This window comes from Barbus barbus (genome assembly GCF_936440315.1).
Source record: "Barbus barbus genome assembly, chromosome: 40".
NCBI classification, from domain to species: domain Eukaryota; kingdom Metazoa; phylum Chordata; class Actinopteri; order Cypriniformes; family Cyprinidae; genus Barbus; species Barbus barbus.
Window position 1 is genome coordinate 7411169 of NC_136718.1, and position 15902 is coordinate 7427070.

The following is a 15902-nucleotide window of genomic DNA, read 5'->3' on the forward strand; positions in this document are numbered from 1 at the left end:
TGTAAAATAGTGTTGAATGGCTGCAGACAGAAGGCAGTGTTGAATCTGAATGTATTCAGCTGAGAAAGAATGAATTTCTAGACTGTAGTTTGTCATATTTAGATGCATATTTATGCCCTCAACAAATTCTTTTGTTGAAGTGTGTGTGAGTAGTAACATTTTTGTGGTAGAATACATCCTCCGAAAACACCAGAGCTTTTATGAATGGCACTGAATTTCATAAAAGCTTTGGGATCACCAAACCCAATTTTTGCCCACACTCAATCACTTTGTCAAAGTATTGAATGTGTGTGGCTCTGTGAGTGTGTTATGTTATTTTTGGCTTATTCCTTTGTGAGTTTATGTCTCCTTCTCTCCCTTTCGTTGCCTCTCTCTCCCTCTGTCCTGGCTTGGTAATTGTCTCTTTTGTCTGTTTAAGTTCAGTCTTCTGAATAGGAGAGGGAGGACAACTCTGAACCACTCCTGCTCTTAAAACCCTTAGGGCAGGCTCAAGAGTGTGTGTTTGCTGAACTACATTAAGTCTTAATGGCCACTCTTGAGGATGAAACACAGTGGCTGTCACTCACGCCACAGGAGCTTTTGTCTCCCAAACTCCAGCTAAAAGACGACGTAGAGGAGCATTAATCTGATCATCTTGCTAATGTACGAATCCTGCCTTGCACCAGCACTGCCAGAATATTCCTGTGATCTTTACTTCCGACTTGAAGTCAACATGAAACACCATTCGCAACCCATTTTACCCATTGTGACATGACATATTTCAGAGTAATACAGGATGCTCAAAGATTTTATCCTTTGCGAATTGATTGGATTGTAAAAAGTGGACTTTAAATGGGAGGGTTTGTCAGTTAAGAGGTCTTGGTGACATCAGCTAAAAATTAAAGTTGTTTCAGAGAAAAGTTTACAGAGATAAACATTTTTCTTTGGAATAACTTTGATAAATGACTCACAAATAGTTTAAAAAGGAATATTATGACATAATTTTTTACTAACCATTCAGTAAATGGAAGAAAAAAAAGGTAAACCAAACCGACATTATTCAGAGCACAATAAAAATGGTTCATACGAACCACATTGAGTGTTTGTATATATTCCAAATCTTCTGAAGTCATTTGGTTGCGTCGTGTGAGAAACAACGTTTTGTAGTTTTCTCTAAACATCTTGACATCTATTTTAGCTAATCTTGGTGCATTCATGAGAAAATTAGCAATGCTTGATTCATGAACAAGTAATTTTTTTGAGTCAGATCTCTCAGAATCAGTTATCTGAGGATAGTTCACCCAAATATGTAAATTCTGTCATCAATTACTCATCCTCATGTCGTTCCAAACCCCTGCATAGACAGCAACGTTCAAGGCCCAGAAACATAGTAATGACATCATTAAAATAGTCCATGTGACATCAGTGGTTCAACCATAATTTTATGACGCTACGAGAATAAAGAAAACAAAAATAACTATAATTTTCATTTATGGGTGAACTATCCCTTTAATTATATAGATTTTTTAGTTCAAAACCAAATTTGGTCACTCTGAGCTAACGCAAAGTTTCAGATTTTGAATAAAGTCAAAGTCCCTTTCAAGGAAAGTCCGTTCACTCGGCTGCCATATTTGCAACGCCTCCTTGTAGCTCAGACAAGACCAAGTCCCATCTAAATGAATGGGGGAATCCTGAAATCTCAAAAACGGCTCGCTGAACTTGTGATTAAATTACATATTTCAAATCAGCAATAAAATCTGAAATGAACTGCTCCATGAATGTTGTTTCTTATGCTCAAATAGCATTTAAAAAGCTTATTTTTCAGGCTAGACCAGCCAGCTGCTGGTCTAGCCCCAGGTTTCTATGGGAACCGGAGCTTCTAACAGCCGCTGCAGTGATGCAATGATTTTACCAATCAACGATTGGTTCTTTCATTAAAAGGCGGGACTATTCTGCCATATTGCGCATTGCACTTTCTTCCATTCATAAGTATAGGAGTGAACTGTCTTTGTATTTCTAGAGTCTTTGATAAAATGCACAAGTTGTATGGATCAAGTTTATGGTGCTTTACATCCCTTATGAAGCTTGAAACTCCATTGGTTTGAAATTACATTAAAGAATGTAAATAATAAGACATTTTCAATTTTGGGTGAAGAGCAGTATATTAAAAATGTAAACCGATTTCATGTTGATTTTATTGGAGAGATGAAAATCCATTTTCTTAACATCTCAAACATAAAAGACTTTTTGAAGTCAGTGCACACACACACACACACACACCACACAGGCTCTCGTTAATATGTAACCGATCAACCGATGATAGTTTGGGGTTCTGCGCCCCTCTAAAACAAACAGCGCTCGTTGAACCGCACCGTGCCGCTCTGACGGATCACTAGTCACCCTTCTCTCCCAAACTTCAAAGTAGATTTGTTGAAGTCTCTGGGAAAGGAATTGATTTGATCGAGCTGAGCGGGTCACGGCGGGTCCCCTTGCGTCCTGCAGGCTGCTGTGATTAACCCAGATAGTGTGTTATTGGCTGATCCTGGGTCAGGTTTGGTGGTGTGATTTGCTTTAGGTGTGTGTCTGTCTTCTCTACTGATCTATACACACTGACAGCAGGCTGACAACCTGTCCTCTTCAACGCCACTGCCGGAGTCTCAGGGGAAGTGAGTGTGTGTGTGTGTGTGTGTGTGTGTGTGTGTGTGTGTGTGTGAGTGAGTGTGAGTGTGGTTTCATGTGTACGGTTATACAAATTTGCACTTACTAGGAATCAGTGAGTTGTTCCAAAGAACCATCTACAGTACATACTTGATGTGTATTCCAAACCATAGTGTGAATATCAAATGATACACAGTTATCAACAATAATGCAATAACAAACCTCTAATAATATAATACAATACAGAAGTTGTACAATCCTGCACATGGGCTGGTATGCATATAATATGTGACCCTGGACCACAAAACCAGTCTTAAATCTCTGGGGTATATTTGTAGCAATAGCCAAAAATAGATTGTATGGGTCAAAATTATCAATTTTTTTTAATGCCAAAAATCATTAGGATATTAAGTAAAGATCATGTTCCATGAAGATATTTTGTAAATTTCTTACCATAAATGCATCAAAACTTAATTTTTGATTAGTATTATGCATTGCTGATAACTTCATTTGGACAACTTTAAAGGCGATTTTCTCAACATTTTATTTTTTTGCACCCTCAGATTACAGATTTTCAAATAGTTGTATCTCGGCCAAATATCGTCCGATCCTAACAAACCATACATCAATGGAAAGCTTATTTATTCAGCTTTTGATGATGAATAAATCTCAATTTTTAAAAATTGACACTTAAGACTGGTTTTGTGTCTAGTGTCACATATATAGATAGCAAAATCAGTTTATGATTATGAATATACATATACAGTATGAATACTGTATTCTGTAACACTGAATTTGACTTTTTTATCATATTTGTAGATGCAAGAACACAAGTTACAAGTTAAATTAAGTTAAAAGTTTGGACATACTTGTCTGAATTTGCCTTACAAAAATGCTTAGGTCCAATTTTACTAAACAGGGCGAATTAGTGCGAGAGCGCAATTCTGAAGCAGCGCTGATGTGCGTGGAAATTTCTGCAGGTGATTTACTGACAACGTGCAAATTAAAGAACACAGACGCAACATCTCATTTTATTTTACTTATGATTTTTATAAATTATAGTAAAAAAAATTGTTTTTTTTTGTCGATACATATTTCCCATATTTCCATTTGTGTTATTTCATAGATTGATAACTGTTATTCTTTAATGTGGAAAAGAGTTGGTGTGTCCAAACTTTTGACTTGTAGTACATGCTCACATATATTTACAATACTTTTTGTTGTAGTATTTCTTTATCTCTTATCCTTTATCAGTTGATATACAGATTTTATCAAGATATTTAGAAATTTATTCACAATTTTTCAATTGTTGCTTTCATTTACATTGTTTTTCTTTGTAAATATTGCTCTTGCAACTCACCTTTTTTTTTCTAGATATTTGCATGTGCCAAAAATAAATACAATTAAAAATAAATGAATAAATTAAATGTATGCATGATGAGAAATGTATGTAAGCACATTCAGTCCTGTGTTAAGGGATTGTAAAGCGTACCACAAAACATCATTACTTGACTAAATACCATTGCTTTAATTAATTAATTAATCAATCTAATATTGTTATTTATTATTATTATTATTAATTTTAAACAGTACTTCCACGGCACTACAATTCTTAAAAAAAAATGATATTGGATAAACACAAACTCAGCCCAAGCTTAGATTAACACTCTTGATAAAACATTTCTGAAGTATTGACATGAACCAGAGCAAATTCAGTTTAAATTACTGTTGATGGGACACGCTGGAGTGCAATTTGGATATTAGTTAGAACCAAGTAAATTCAATTGCTTTCTAAAGTGGAATTCAAATGAATGTGCTCATAATTGTGCATCTGTTGGCAATCTGCCAGGAAAAGTGAGCTGAATTTTTGGTTATTTTTGGGATGAAATCTCATTAAATTGGACCTGAGCATGTGCCTTCCTGGTTGGGTGTAAACGCTTCACTAATGAAGGTAAAACAAGACTGCAGTTCGAGCTATTTGTCTGCTTCCTTTTTTCTCTTTTTTTTTGCAGAATTCACAGGTCATTACACTTCTGGGTTCTAGACAGTTTCGTGAATGCTCTGCCCATGCTACAACATGGGATGTATCCAAATATCCAAATACTTCCCTTCTATATAAGGTGAAAAACAATACATTAAAAGAGTATTATGTCACAGTATTCATAAAATAGTCTGCAAAAAGTACCCAGGTGACCTACTATTTCGACAACATTCTGAAGTACGATACTTAACTATCACATGAGGCCACGGGAGAGGATTTGTATGGAGGATGCATGTAGGTCACATGACAATGACAACATGGTGTATGTAGTACGTCCAGATTAAATTCATACTATGCACATTCATACTACATAGAACAGAGTTATTACTTTTTCAAATGAACTACCTACTTAGAGAGCATGTGATTTCGAAAGCAGTTCACACAACAAATTGGTCTAAGAAGAATGTGTCTTCCAAACCACTCAAAAATATTGCTAGCTGTCAGGTATCATCATGGGAATGTAACATACAAAAGTTTGTACCGTTTCCCATGAAAAAGACACCCTATGACACGGCAACTGGTGGTTAACCTCAGTTGGCCAGATACCATGTGGTAGTTTCCAGTGTTGGGGGTAAAGCATTACATAATAATATTATTTTTTTCAAGTAACTAGTAAAGTAACGCATTACTTTTTAATTTACAAGAAAGTATCTGAGTTACTTTTTCAAAAAAGTATAACATGACATGATTTCCCGTATCCTCCCAGCTACTCATTGTTTCTACATTCAGATGAGCATTTTCTCCCTGTAGATTCCATTAGATTGGGAAAACAACCGTAGGACATGTTACTTTATTTAGATAATTAATAGGAGAGATGTGAAAGTTAGTTCATCTTTACGCCAAAGTCTGAAACAAAGGCTTGTTCTCAAACCCTGACCTGTGATCAGTCTTTAAATTTCTATTGTAATGGACCACGGTTGGTGGCCATTAGGTCAAATGCCCGTCCCAGATCCTATCAAACCTGCACTATATTGTTTTCACTTACCCCCTGAAGAATTTCCTGAAAAGTTTTGCAACCGCCATCAAAATACCCAAGTGCACTTTAGTTGGGAATTTTAGAAATGAGAGAATGACAGTGGGCTGATGGTTTGATGTGAACCATACATTCAGTTTCAATTATTGTTAATTGATGTAGGGGAGTTTGCAGCACGGCTACATTTAAACATTGCAGACAAAAGGAAGGAGAAATGAGAGGGTGATGTGTGCTAGATGGGAGTGGATGTGTAGGAGAGAAGAATTCCAGGAATCTGTTCGTGGTTGTGCATTACTGTAGCATGTGCATCTGTCCACTTAGCGCTTAACCAGCAACTCCAGCATATTCCCAACAACAGGAGTCCAAAAAAAGACAAGATGAACATTCAGAAACACAGTGGCTTGAAAGAAGCTCAGTCTCACATATACCGTCTATTCAGATGACCTTGAATATAGTAGAGGTCTAGCATACGTCTGAAAAATTAAATATGTTTGTTATTAAATTGCAAACGTTAAATGTAAAAGAAGACATTGTGGCAGACAAGTGAATCATTGAATTGAATTTAGAAGTCTAAAGATGCAGTCACATTTACTGTTGTTGGGGAATTTTTGGAGGTGAAATCCAGTCATGCTTTCAGGAATTTCGTGTGAAGACGAAAGATTAAAAAAAAAAAAACAAATCGAATTTGGTTCAGCTGCTCATGTTGGTTTGCCGAGTTGAGACAGAAAACTGCTTGTTTTCACAGTGACTACTGTCTGAAATGTGATTCATACATTGCTACACTATTGACAGTTTTTTCCCCAGAAAAATGTCACTAATGTTACCGTACGCTAATGCAGACCAACATCTCTATCTATTGCGTCATATCTTAAGGCATGGGCACCATTTCTTAGAATGCAGTGTCAAGATAAGTAGTTTGAAAAGCTTTGAAAATGCATCTTGAGGTGCAACTTGCTAAGAAAAAAATCCTTACTGCAGAATTACATAGAGGTCATAAAGCATGATTATTTTTTTCTAAATAATCACATTGAAATAACACATTAAATTGACAGTCCTGATTTTTATACATCAAAGCTACGTGTTTCTAAATAGTAAAGACAAATCATTCCTCAAAATGTCACATTTGTCCCTCTATGTTCTATAATTGGTGTAAATATTTCACCTTTCTCTAAACCTTTGCCTCTGCTAATCTTGGTTTCTGTCATGTAGCATGATTATGGAATATTTTGTGTATATCCAGTTTGAACTTTTGCACAGATTCTGGCAAGTAGCCTGACATGTTTTTTTAAAATAAAGAGAACGTCCGCCATCATTTAAAAGCCTCTTCTTTCCCATTTCTTTATCTCTCACTTGCACACACACACACACACATGCAGCTATCCCTTGCGTGTGCACGTGGGTGGATGGAGAGGACCAAAAAAACAGCGAGAGGCCAAGCCCTAACCCCACTCCGGTCTTTTCATCTCTTCCCTCCTCTCCTTCTCTGGTTCTAAATGAAGGCTGTGTGTGCCCCTTGCCCCCTTCCCCTCCTCCTCCTCTTCCTCCTCCTCCTCCTATCTCTCTGCTGCTGTGTGGAAGATGGCCGCTGGTCTGAGAGTAGGTGGGTGAGACTCATTTCCTGTGCTCCTCAGGGCCTCGTTGCTCCAATGGCAGCAGCAGCTCCCACCATCCAGGGGCCCTGTTTGGTAGCAAACACGGGGCATCTACATCTTCTCCTCCATCTACTCTTCCTCCTCTTCCTCTTCTACTGCTGCCTCCGCCATCCGTGCCACGGCCCCCAGGGGCCCTTGGTATGCCACAGTCTGGGGGCCCCCCAGACAAGCTCTATGCGGAACGGGCCCTGAAGGCCTCACCCACTGAGGTAAGTCCAACAAACACCCAATAGGCCACTTATCCTTCAGCTTTGTGTGTCTCTTGATATATAGCTCCTCTTTAAGAATCTATCGGATTATTGTGGATGATTTGTTGCTTTTTTTTTTTGCATTGCCTGCTCTGTTCCTGCATGTTCTCTTTTTCTGTTAATTCATGTTTCTGCTTTTTCTTCCTTTCTGTGAGAAAAATAAAGGCCTGTGTGCAGGGATTGAATCACTTGATAGTCACAAAATTCACACCTGACCAGAACCAATCAAATCATCCATAACACATTTTAACATATTCCACAGAATTCTGCCAATTTTCCCCCAAAATAAGTTTTTAAAAAAAGTACAGAATGTCTATCATCCTCTGTGCACCCTGTGCATTTGTCATTCTGATAAATATAATGGCGACTTCCGCAGCCAAGGATTTTCTGATAAGAGGGGGATCCAGGTGGCGGTAGAGATCAATAGTGATGGACAATGCAGAGGGGCAGGGTCGGTTTTTGTTTTCTTGAGTGAGAGCAGGAAATTGCATTCTCCCCGTGTGAGGTGGCATTTGGTTTCGCAGGACCTCCCCCCCAAGAAGTTGTACCATCTCTGTGGACAAGCCATCTGTTTGCTTAAACCATAATGTGTCACTCTTACGCAAGAGAGGGCGGACCGAGAACGAGGGGGATGGGGCACACCTATACACGTACATGCTGAACGCATCTCAGAGCACGGGTGAAAAAAAAAAACACAATCAGATCTGCAACCCTCCACCTCCCAAACAAATACACACCTCTCCTCATGGACAATACTTAATATCCTCTTGTCTCCACCTGTTGGATATGCTTTTGAGAAACCCAAGCTGAATGAATACAAATAATAGACAAACCAATAAAACTTTAAGCAAATATGTAAACGTCAGTAAAATAAGATATATTGACTTTGCCCAACTTTTAAGAGAATATACCTTGAATTAAAATGTTCTTACCCTACTGGTTTTATATATATAACATTTTTAAAAATCTATAAATTTACTCCATAGATATGAATATATACGCAAAAGCAAAACTGCTCAAGAGTGAGAGAATTTAGATTTTTCTTACCCTACTAGCAAAGACTTACATTATTTAGAGGTTAAATTTTAGAATTATAATATATATGTATAATTAAAGATAGAAAGTATATTGAAAAGAATGTTTTACCATTAATTAGCAAAAAATACAAATTAAAAACTAATTAATTATATATATTATTTCTGTTTAAATTCTATCTATTTATTTTTTGCATTAAAGACCATGTCAACTTTTTTGCATGCTATCTTTTGTGTCTCAGGTTTTGTTGCTTCAACTGTTTTGCAGCAAACTGTTTCTTTGCTTTTCTTTTTTCTTCAAGGGTCCCGTCTATCTCTTCTGTTTCTAGTGTGTATGTTTGTGTGTTTTACCTTATGAACTTGCATGCCTCAGGAGTACACACCTCAATACAGACCTGTGCTCAGAAGTACACAAGTGTTGATGTGCATGTGTGTGTATTCTTACAGGAGGAAATGCAAGAAGAAGACAATAGTCCAAATAACAATGCAGGTACGCGTGGCGTCTGTGACGCCGATGGCCCACCACATGACTGCCTGTTATTTTTCACATACATAAGCCGATATCCTGGCGTTAGTTATCACCTCTCTCTCCCTCCCTCTCCCTCACCCTCTCAGGGCTGGAGCATGTCCAGGTTCCTGTAGAGGAAGATCAGATGGTGGAGGAGAAGCATGGAGTGTGTGTGGCGGAGGTGCAGGGCGGAGGGCCGGGCTGGCGGCAGGAGCTCGCCTGCTCTCTGTGTAAGCAACTGTTTAGCAGCCTGCTTCAACTGAGACAGCACGAATACAGCCACACACTCTCGCTCATGGCCCTTTCGCTGGACTGCCTCGACCACCATCGCCCCCTAGTGGCCCCGTCTCCGCTCAACCCTCCGCCAGCGCGCTACCATTGCTCGCAGTGTCCTGCCAGCTTCACCCTCAAGTCCAACGCAGACCGCCATGAGAAGACCATCCACCTCAAACGGAAGCTGATGCAGTGCATGTACTGCCTCAAGCACTTCCGCGACCGAACGGACCTGAACCGCCACCTGTCATCCGTGCATTCCAGCGAGCGCATCTACACGTGTCCCGCTTGCTCCCGAACATTCAGCACGCAGAAAAACCTGGCTACCCATGGCAAGGTCTGCTGTCAGTCAGGAATCTCGCCCACAGAGCAGCTGTGGAACCTCCACGGCTTAAAGGAAGATGACCATATCCGTATAGACGACTGATTCTCCAAACCAGCAACATTTATTACTTGATTACAAAGGGAATGTGATACAAACTTCAGGTCATCCCAAATCAGGCCTTCCCCAACTTTTGGCCACAGCACTGTTGACATTTCTACACTTTTTATTACTGTTCATCAGATTTATATGTTCTTCAAATACCTAAATCGTCAGGTTTTTTATGACGACTGCATATGGCTGCTGAAGCACAAATGCTATGCAAAATAAAGACATTTTATGTAATTGCTCTTGTCGCATATAGAGCTGTCTGTTTTGTGTACCACGCAGGATTATTCAAGGTTTTACTGAAGACTGGAGAACATAGATATCTCGGTGCATTGGATGCCAATGCTTTTTCATTCTGGGTAGCTTCGCACCCCTCTCTTTACCAGCAAAATAATCTTATTATGCCTAGATGGACTCAGGCGCAGGGGTCTCTGTAACTCACGAGTAGTGAATTCAGCTGTTAAACCTGTGCACAATCCTGCCCTCTGCAGGAGAATCTCTCTCTTGTATTCTGCACTTGAGTGTGACAAGATGATTATAGGGATGAGGAAGATTAGGGAATGTCCTAAATCTTTCAGCAAGCTACGTTGTCTTCATATGTATGTATGTGTGTGTGTGTGTGTGTGTGTGTGAGAGAGAGAGAGAGAGAGTGCATTGAATCATGTCAGTAATTAGCTCTTCTCGGCTCTCACCCATGCTGACCCTAAATCGTACTGATAAAGGAGATGTGAGTGGAAAAGACTTTGACCAGTCCTTGTGTGACCTCACACTAGCCTCCAAACCTGACCGTAACAGCCAGTAAAAGTAAGAGGATTGTTTCTGGACCCCTGCTAGCAGAGATGCATCTAAATTATAGTTGTGTTTTAATGTTAAATCTCATAGAGTTCACATTTTTGGGTGATTGTTGAAGCTGGAAGTGTCAAAAGTGAATTAATCTTTTCTTTTAATCTTGAAAGTTAGCAGTGTCATTGAGTGGTCAGACCACAAATGTATCAAGTAGAGTTCTGGGAAATCTTCGAGGCAGTCTACACTTGTAGTTATACCTGGAGGAGACGTTGTTGCGTTAATTGCAATTTTCACACAACATATTTATCATACAGTTATGACAAGTTCATTAGTGTATCAGTGGGTGCTTACACACTAGAGGAAGCTCTGATGGAGCGTTCGGCAGATAAGGGATGTGTTACATCAATTTTGAGAGTGTGGAAGAGGTTGAAATGGAGTGAAAATACAGTGAATGGATTACTGAAACTCGACTTACCTCTCTAAGAATCTCTATGATTGGTCAGCACATGTCTGTCGGTGCACACTGCAGCAGAAGTAGTCAGCGTTTTCACAACTTTCGAGTGTCATTCATTTTTTAAAAAGAAAAGTGGATTGTCACACTAGAACCACCTAAAATTACCCACAAGTCTTATACCCAAGTATGCAAAATGTCTCTTCTTTTCGCTGTTTTTTTGTTTTTTTAAAAATAAGATGTTTGTCTGGTGTCTTTATAAAGATCTTGAAGGCCTCAAACACTTTTAGACTATCCAATCTGTGTATCATATGTAAAGTTTTGTTGTGTCAAACAAAATATCTGCTTGGTCTGCCTGGAACAATTTCGAAGTTACAGAATGAAAGAATGACAGTTATCTTTCAAACTGTTAAGTGTGTTGCTGCACTGAATGTGGGGTGAATTGTGAAAGGAATCTCTGTTTATCACCTATGCAAAGAAAGAGAGAGAGGTTTGCACTGACGTTTTCAAGGTCTTAGCACTTTCTCCTCAGGAAACGAAAGGACTGATGCACTCTGATATTGTCTGAAGAGGTTTGAATTGTGGGTGTAAAAACACCTCAGAAATTTTGAGTCACAACTGTTTTCAATTGCACTATTTTTTATTACCGAAATGGAAAAAAAAAATCCTTTAGACTAAAACCACAGATTACTGTAAATGATGTATTTTGTAACAGTACTATTGTGTAACTGGTTGGATGTAATTTTTTAGACAATAAATTTTGACGTAAAGCATCATGAAAACTGTGGTCATTTTAAAAATCATAAAAATAAATTGAGAACCTGTTATGAAAAAAATCACCAGCTAATCATTTGTAGTACTACAGTTTTGTTTGGATGGTTACAAGGTGTTTATTTGCTACCTTAAATTTAAGCTTGTTGTCATAGATCAGATCTGAGCATCAGCTTTTTAAAAAGTGTAGATTGTCAACTGTACAGCAGCTGTTCAGATTCTGAAGTAGTAAATGTGAAATGTGTTGGTTTGGCCATTTCAGCTGCACATGCTCATCAGGTCTTTCATATGTATGGATTATTAGGTAAACCTATGGGCTTCAGGTTCGTTCTTACCTAAATGGTGCTCATCCGTTTATTAGCTGAGCCAATGCCTAATGAGATTACAGTCATCACAGTATGAATAACACAAAGCACATGCCTCTGTCTGAATCTTTTACTAACAGAAGATGGAAAAATTTGAACAAGAACAAGAAGTAGTGGAATTGCTGTTTGGTTTTGAGAGTTTGGGTTGATAATTTGTGTAGCAATTGTTCAGCAAACAATAGGAAGCTATGCTATGCTGCATTGTGGGTTTTCATCTTTCTTTGTTGAATTTGAGCAGTAAAATCTGTTTCGGTGCTGTGGTTGCTAGGGAAACTGTCTTTTGGGGCTGCTTTTGGTAGCTAAGGGCAGGTGAGTTAGGGAGAGTATCCCTCTTGCAGTTTGTCAGTTCAATGTCTGCCACTAGATGACACAGTGAAGGATAGGAGGGATTGGACAGGAAATACAGTAACTGATGTGAAAGTAGCATTTATAATAATACGACAATTTAGAGGTGACTTTTTCCCTTTATTAATAAGGGAAAATACAAATATTTGGATTTAATTATATGCTCATTAATAATGTCTTGATGTTTTTCTTTTTATGTTTATAATTTCCATTATTCTCAAATGGTGATTCTCATTGCAATATTTGTACTCTTGTACAGTGCAGTAATACAATATAATATCACAAAGCATACATATTAGCGTACTGGTAAAGCTACCATAATACTTACCAATATATATATATATAGTTACTATTTTTTTGCATTACAATAATACATTTTTGGTACTTTATAATATGTTTCCGTTTTTTAACATTATTTAATGAAATAGCTGAGTAATAGCACTAAATAATCGTTTTTAATTAATTGACATTAAATAATGTCAGTTTTTACATTTTTAACATTTCAGATTTTATGAATTAATGTATTATAGATGAGGTTTCATCCCATCATCCAATTATTCCATTCAATAAACAACCCTCACTATCAGCATGAATTAATGTAGTACAGAAGACGGGGCCTTTTAACCAATCAAATGTAAGGGGTGTTTCAGCACTGCCCTTGTGTGAATGAAGTATTGAAGCCATAAACCTTTTTGTAAACCACAAACAAAATAAGAGATGTCAAGTAGGGCTGTGCAATTAATCACATGCAATTGTCATGCATATCTCGTAAGTAAAGCCGGTTCGTGATTAGTAGTAAATCTCCATCACCTGCTTTCAGATGGAGCGGCATTTAATACACAGAGTTTACTGACATGCTACGAAAAACCGTGTTCATAATCGCAGGCGGCTTTACTGATGAGATACGCTACATTACAATCGCATGCGATTAATTGCACAGCCCTAATGTCAAGCCAAAATCTAATTTTCCCCTTGCTAAACAAAATGAAAAAAAAAAAAAAAAAACTTTCCATTTCTCGACTGTAGGCCAACATTCAATTTTTGGTTCATACAGAAAAAACAGTTCAACCGAAATATTGACCATTTTTTTCAAAAATTAGTTTGCTGGTGAGTGCCGCACCAACAGGGGGCAGCAGTGAGTGCCAGCACTTAAAGGGATAGTTCCCCCAAAAATAACATTTCAAGATCACTTCAAGCCCCTGACTTCAAAAACAACCTGCAACCCGTTGTCGCAACAGTGTAAAAGTCACCCTATTCCACAGAAAACCTGCAGACTTCACAACCCTGTCACCAAATTTGTTTGTGCATCAGTAGTGTGAAATTTGGGGTGGATGAATGCTTAGTTGTCGAGAAAGTACTTTTAATGTATTAAAAAACTGGTACTTGTAATGGGCATTTTTTTCTTTAAGCAAATTCAGGTTCTTATTTCTTACTTTTCGTTTTGAGTTCATATTTGACTTGGACACATTATTCCTGTTGTATGTAATGTCCTTGTGTGGGTCATCCCTTACGGCTTTAAAGAATGCTCCTAAAATAAAAATAGCCCTGACTCCACCCATGAAAATAATTAGGGTTAACATGAATCAGCCCGTTATGTTAATGCAGCAATAGTGGCTGTTAATTAAAGTCATTCTATCCAATAGAAAGAGAGAGAGGTTAACCCAGTGCTTTGGTAAGTAGGTTTGGCATTAATGCTATGTGCAGGGCTTTAACACTTCTCACATATTAACTCTCATACTTCCAGTGGCTTAACCTGCATGTGTTCAGACTCTGATCAGCTCTCCTCACATCTCTTCATCTCTATCCACAGTTAATGACTTCACAGTGATCAGGAAGAAGTTTAAGTGCCCATACTGCAGTTTTTCCGCCATGCACCAGTGCATCTTGAAGAGACACATGCGTTCACACACGGGCGAGAGGCCGTATCCCTGCGAGATCTGCGGGAAGAAGTTCACCCGGAGGGAGCACATGAAACGCCACACACTGGTGAGTGCAGCACTAACAGGGGGCGGCAGTGAGTGCCAGCAATTAAAGGGATAGTTCCCCCAAAAATAACATTTAAAGCATTGTTTACTCACCCTGAAGTTGTTCGAAAGGCGATATTTTGAGGAATGTGGTTAACCAAACAGTTTCCTGTTACCATTGACTTGGCTACTGGCAACTGCTTGGTTAACCACATTCTTAAAAATATCATCTTTTGTGTTCACCAGAAGGAAACTCATACAGGTTTGGAACAACTTGAGGGTGATAATGCCATAATTTTCATTTTGAAGTGAACTATCCCTTTAAGAGCGACTAACATAACATTGTGGAAGCAATTTCGATTATTACATCTGGATGTAATATTTAATATAAATATCTTGTGAAAATGTTTGAATTTTAAAGCCAATAGTTTGAAATTTCTTTTCAGGTTTTATTAAGGACTATACAGCATATGTGCTTTTCGTAAAGATGTTTGTGTGGGAGACATTCGAGTCTCTAGTGGGCCCCTATTAAATAAGCATTCTGCCATATCCCATAAACCCCGCTTATCTCAGTTTTTCTGCCCTTATTGCCAGCAGTTTTTTTAACATCTCTTCTTTTTTCTTTCTTAAAGCCTGTATTTACTGTATCTTCTCAAGGGAAGCACACATAAACAAGCTTTGGCGCATGTTCTTGGTCTCTGTGTGGCAAAGAGACGTGCCACAGAAATTAGCTCTGGTTTTGAGCATATCAAAGGGCCTGTAATAGTGTGACATGATAACAGACAGCGCTGCTTCTGCTTAGCACCGAAACGTTTAACACCTAAACATTGCTTAATTCATGATCCACACCATGATGGATCGCACCCGATGGGCTACACTGCCACATGTTGTCACCGCTTCGTTATAATGTACTGAAAAATTCAAAGGTCTGCAAAAAGAGACTGTAATTGGCTGAATGCTTCTCTTCTCGTGTGAATCCAGCAGCGACTGCAGATACATAGTTCTGTTTGAGATGCTTTTACAGTTTATGTATACATGTAATGCTAATAAAACGTACCACACTAGAGCATGGCATTATAGCAATCTCGAGGTCTTGGGTTAGATTCCCAAAGGAATTCTTGTGATGATAAAATGCATTCTTTTAATCCAATGTAAGACGCTTTGGATAAAAGTGTATTTCAAAAGCATAAAAGCCCATTTCAAAGACATTATAAAGTGCAGATAAATTGCAGATGAAATGTACGTTCTGCATTAATGTGGCAAGGTGCTATGTTGCTAGGCAACTGTAAATAGCCTAATGAATTACTGTATATCAGTGATTCCCAACGAGTAACCTGTATTATTTGGCAAAAATAATTATTGTTAATGAATCAAACTATTTATTGAACATTAGGGTCTTTTATCATATTGCTGTTGCTGCAACA

The 15902-nt window shown here is 38.3% G+C and overlaps 1 protein-coding gene across 4 annotated transcripts in view; it reads left to right on the top strand.

The window, feature by feature from the left end:
- Positions 1-15902, top strand: part of LOC306859995 (zinc finger and BTB domain-containing protein 46-like) — a 75915-nt gene that overhangs the window by 55220 nt on the left and 4793 nt on the right. For 2 of the 4 annotated variants that reach the window (XM_079401489.1, XM_079401488.1), the window contains exon 4: positions 14325-14500. In XM_079401489.1, coding sequence (XP_079257615.1) covers positions 14325-14500 — 176 coding nt within the window. Of the gene's footprint in view, positions 1-7282; positions 7513-9032; positions 9076-9200; positions 11809-14324; positions 14501-15902 lie in introns of those variants that run through there. The other 2 variants (XM_079401490.1, XM_079401487.1) reach the window with 2 other exon arrangements.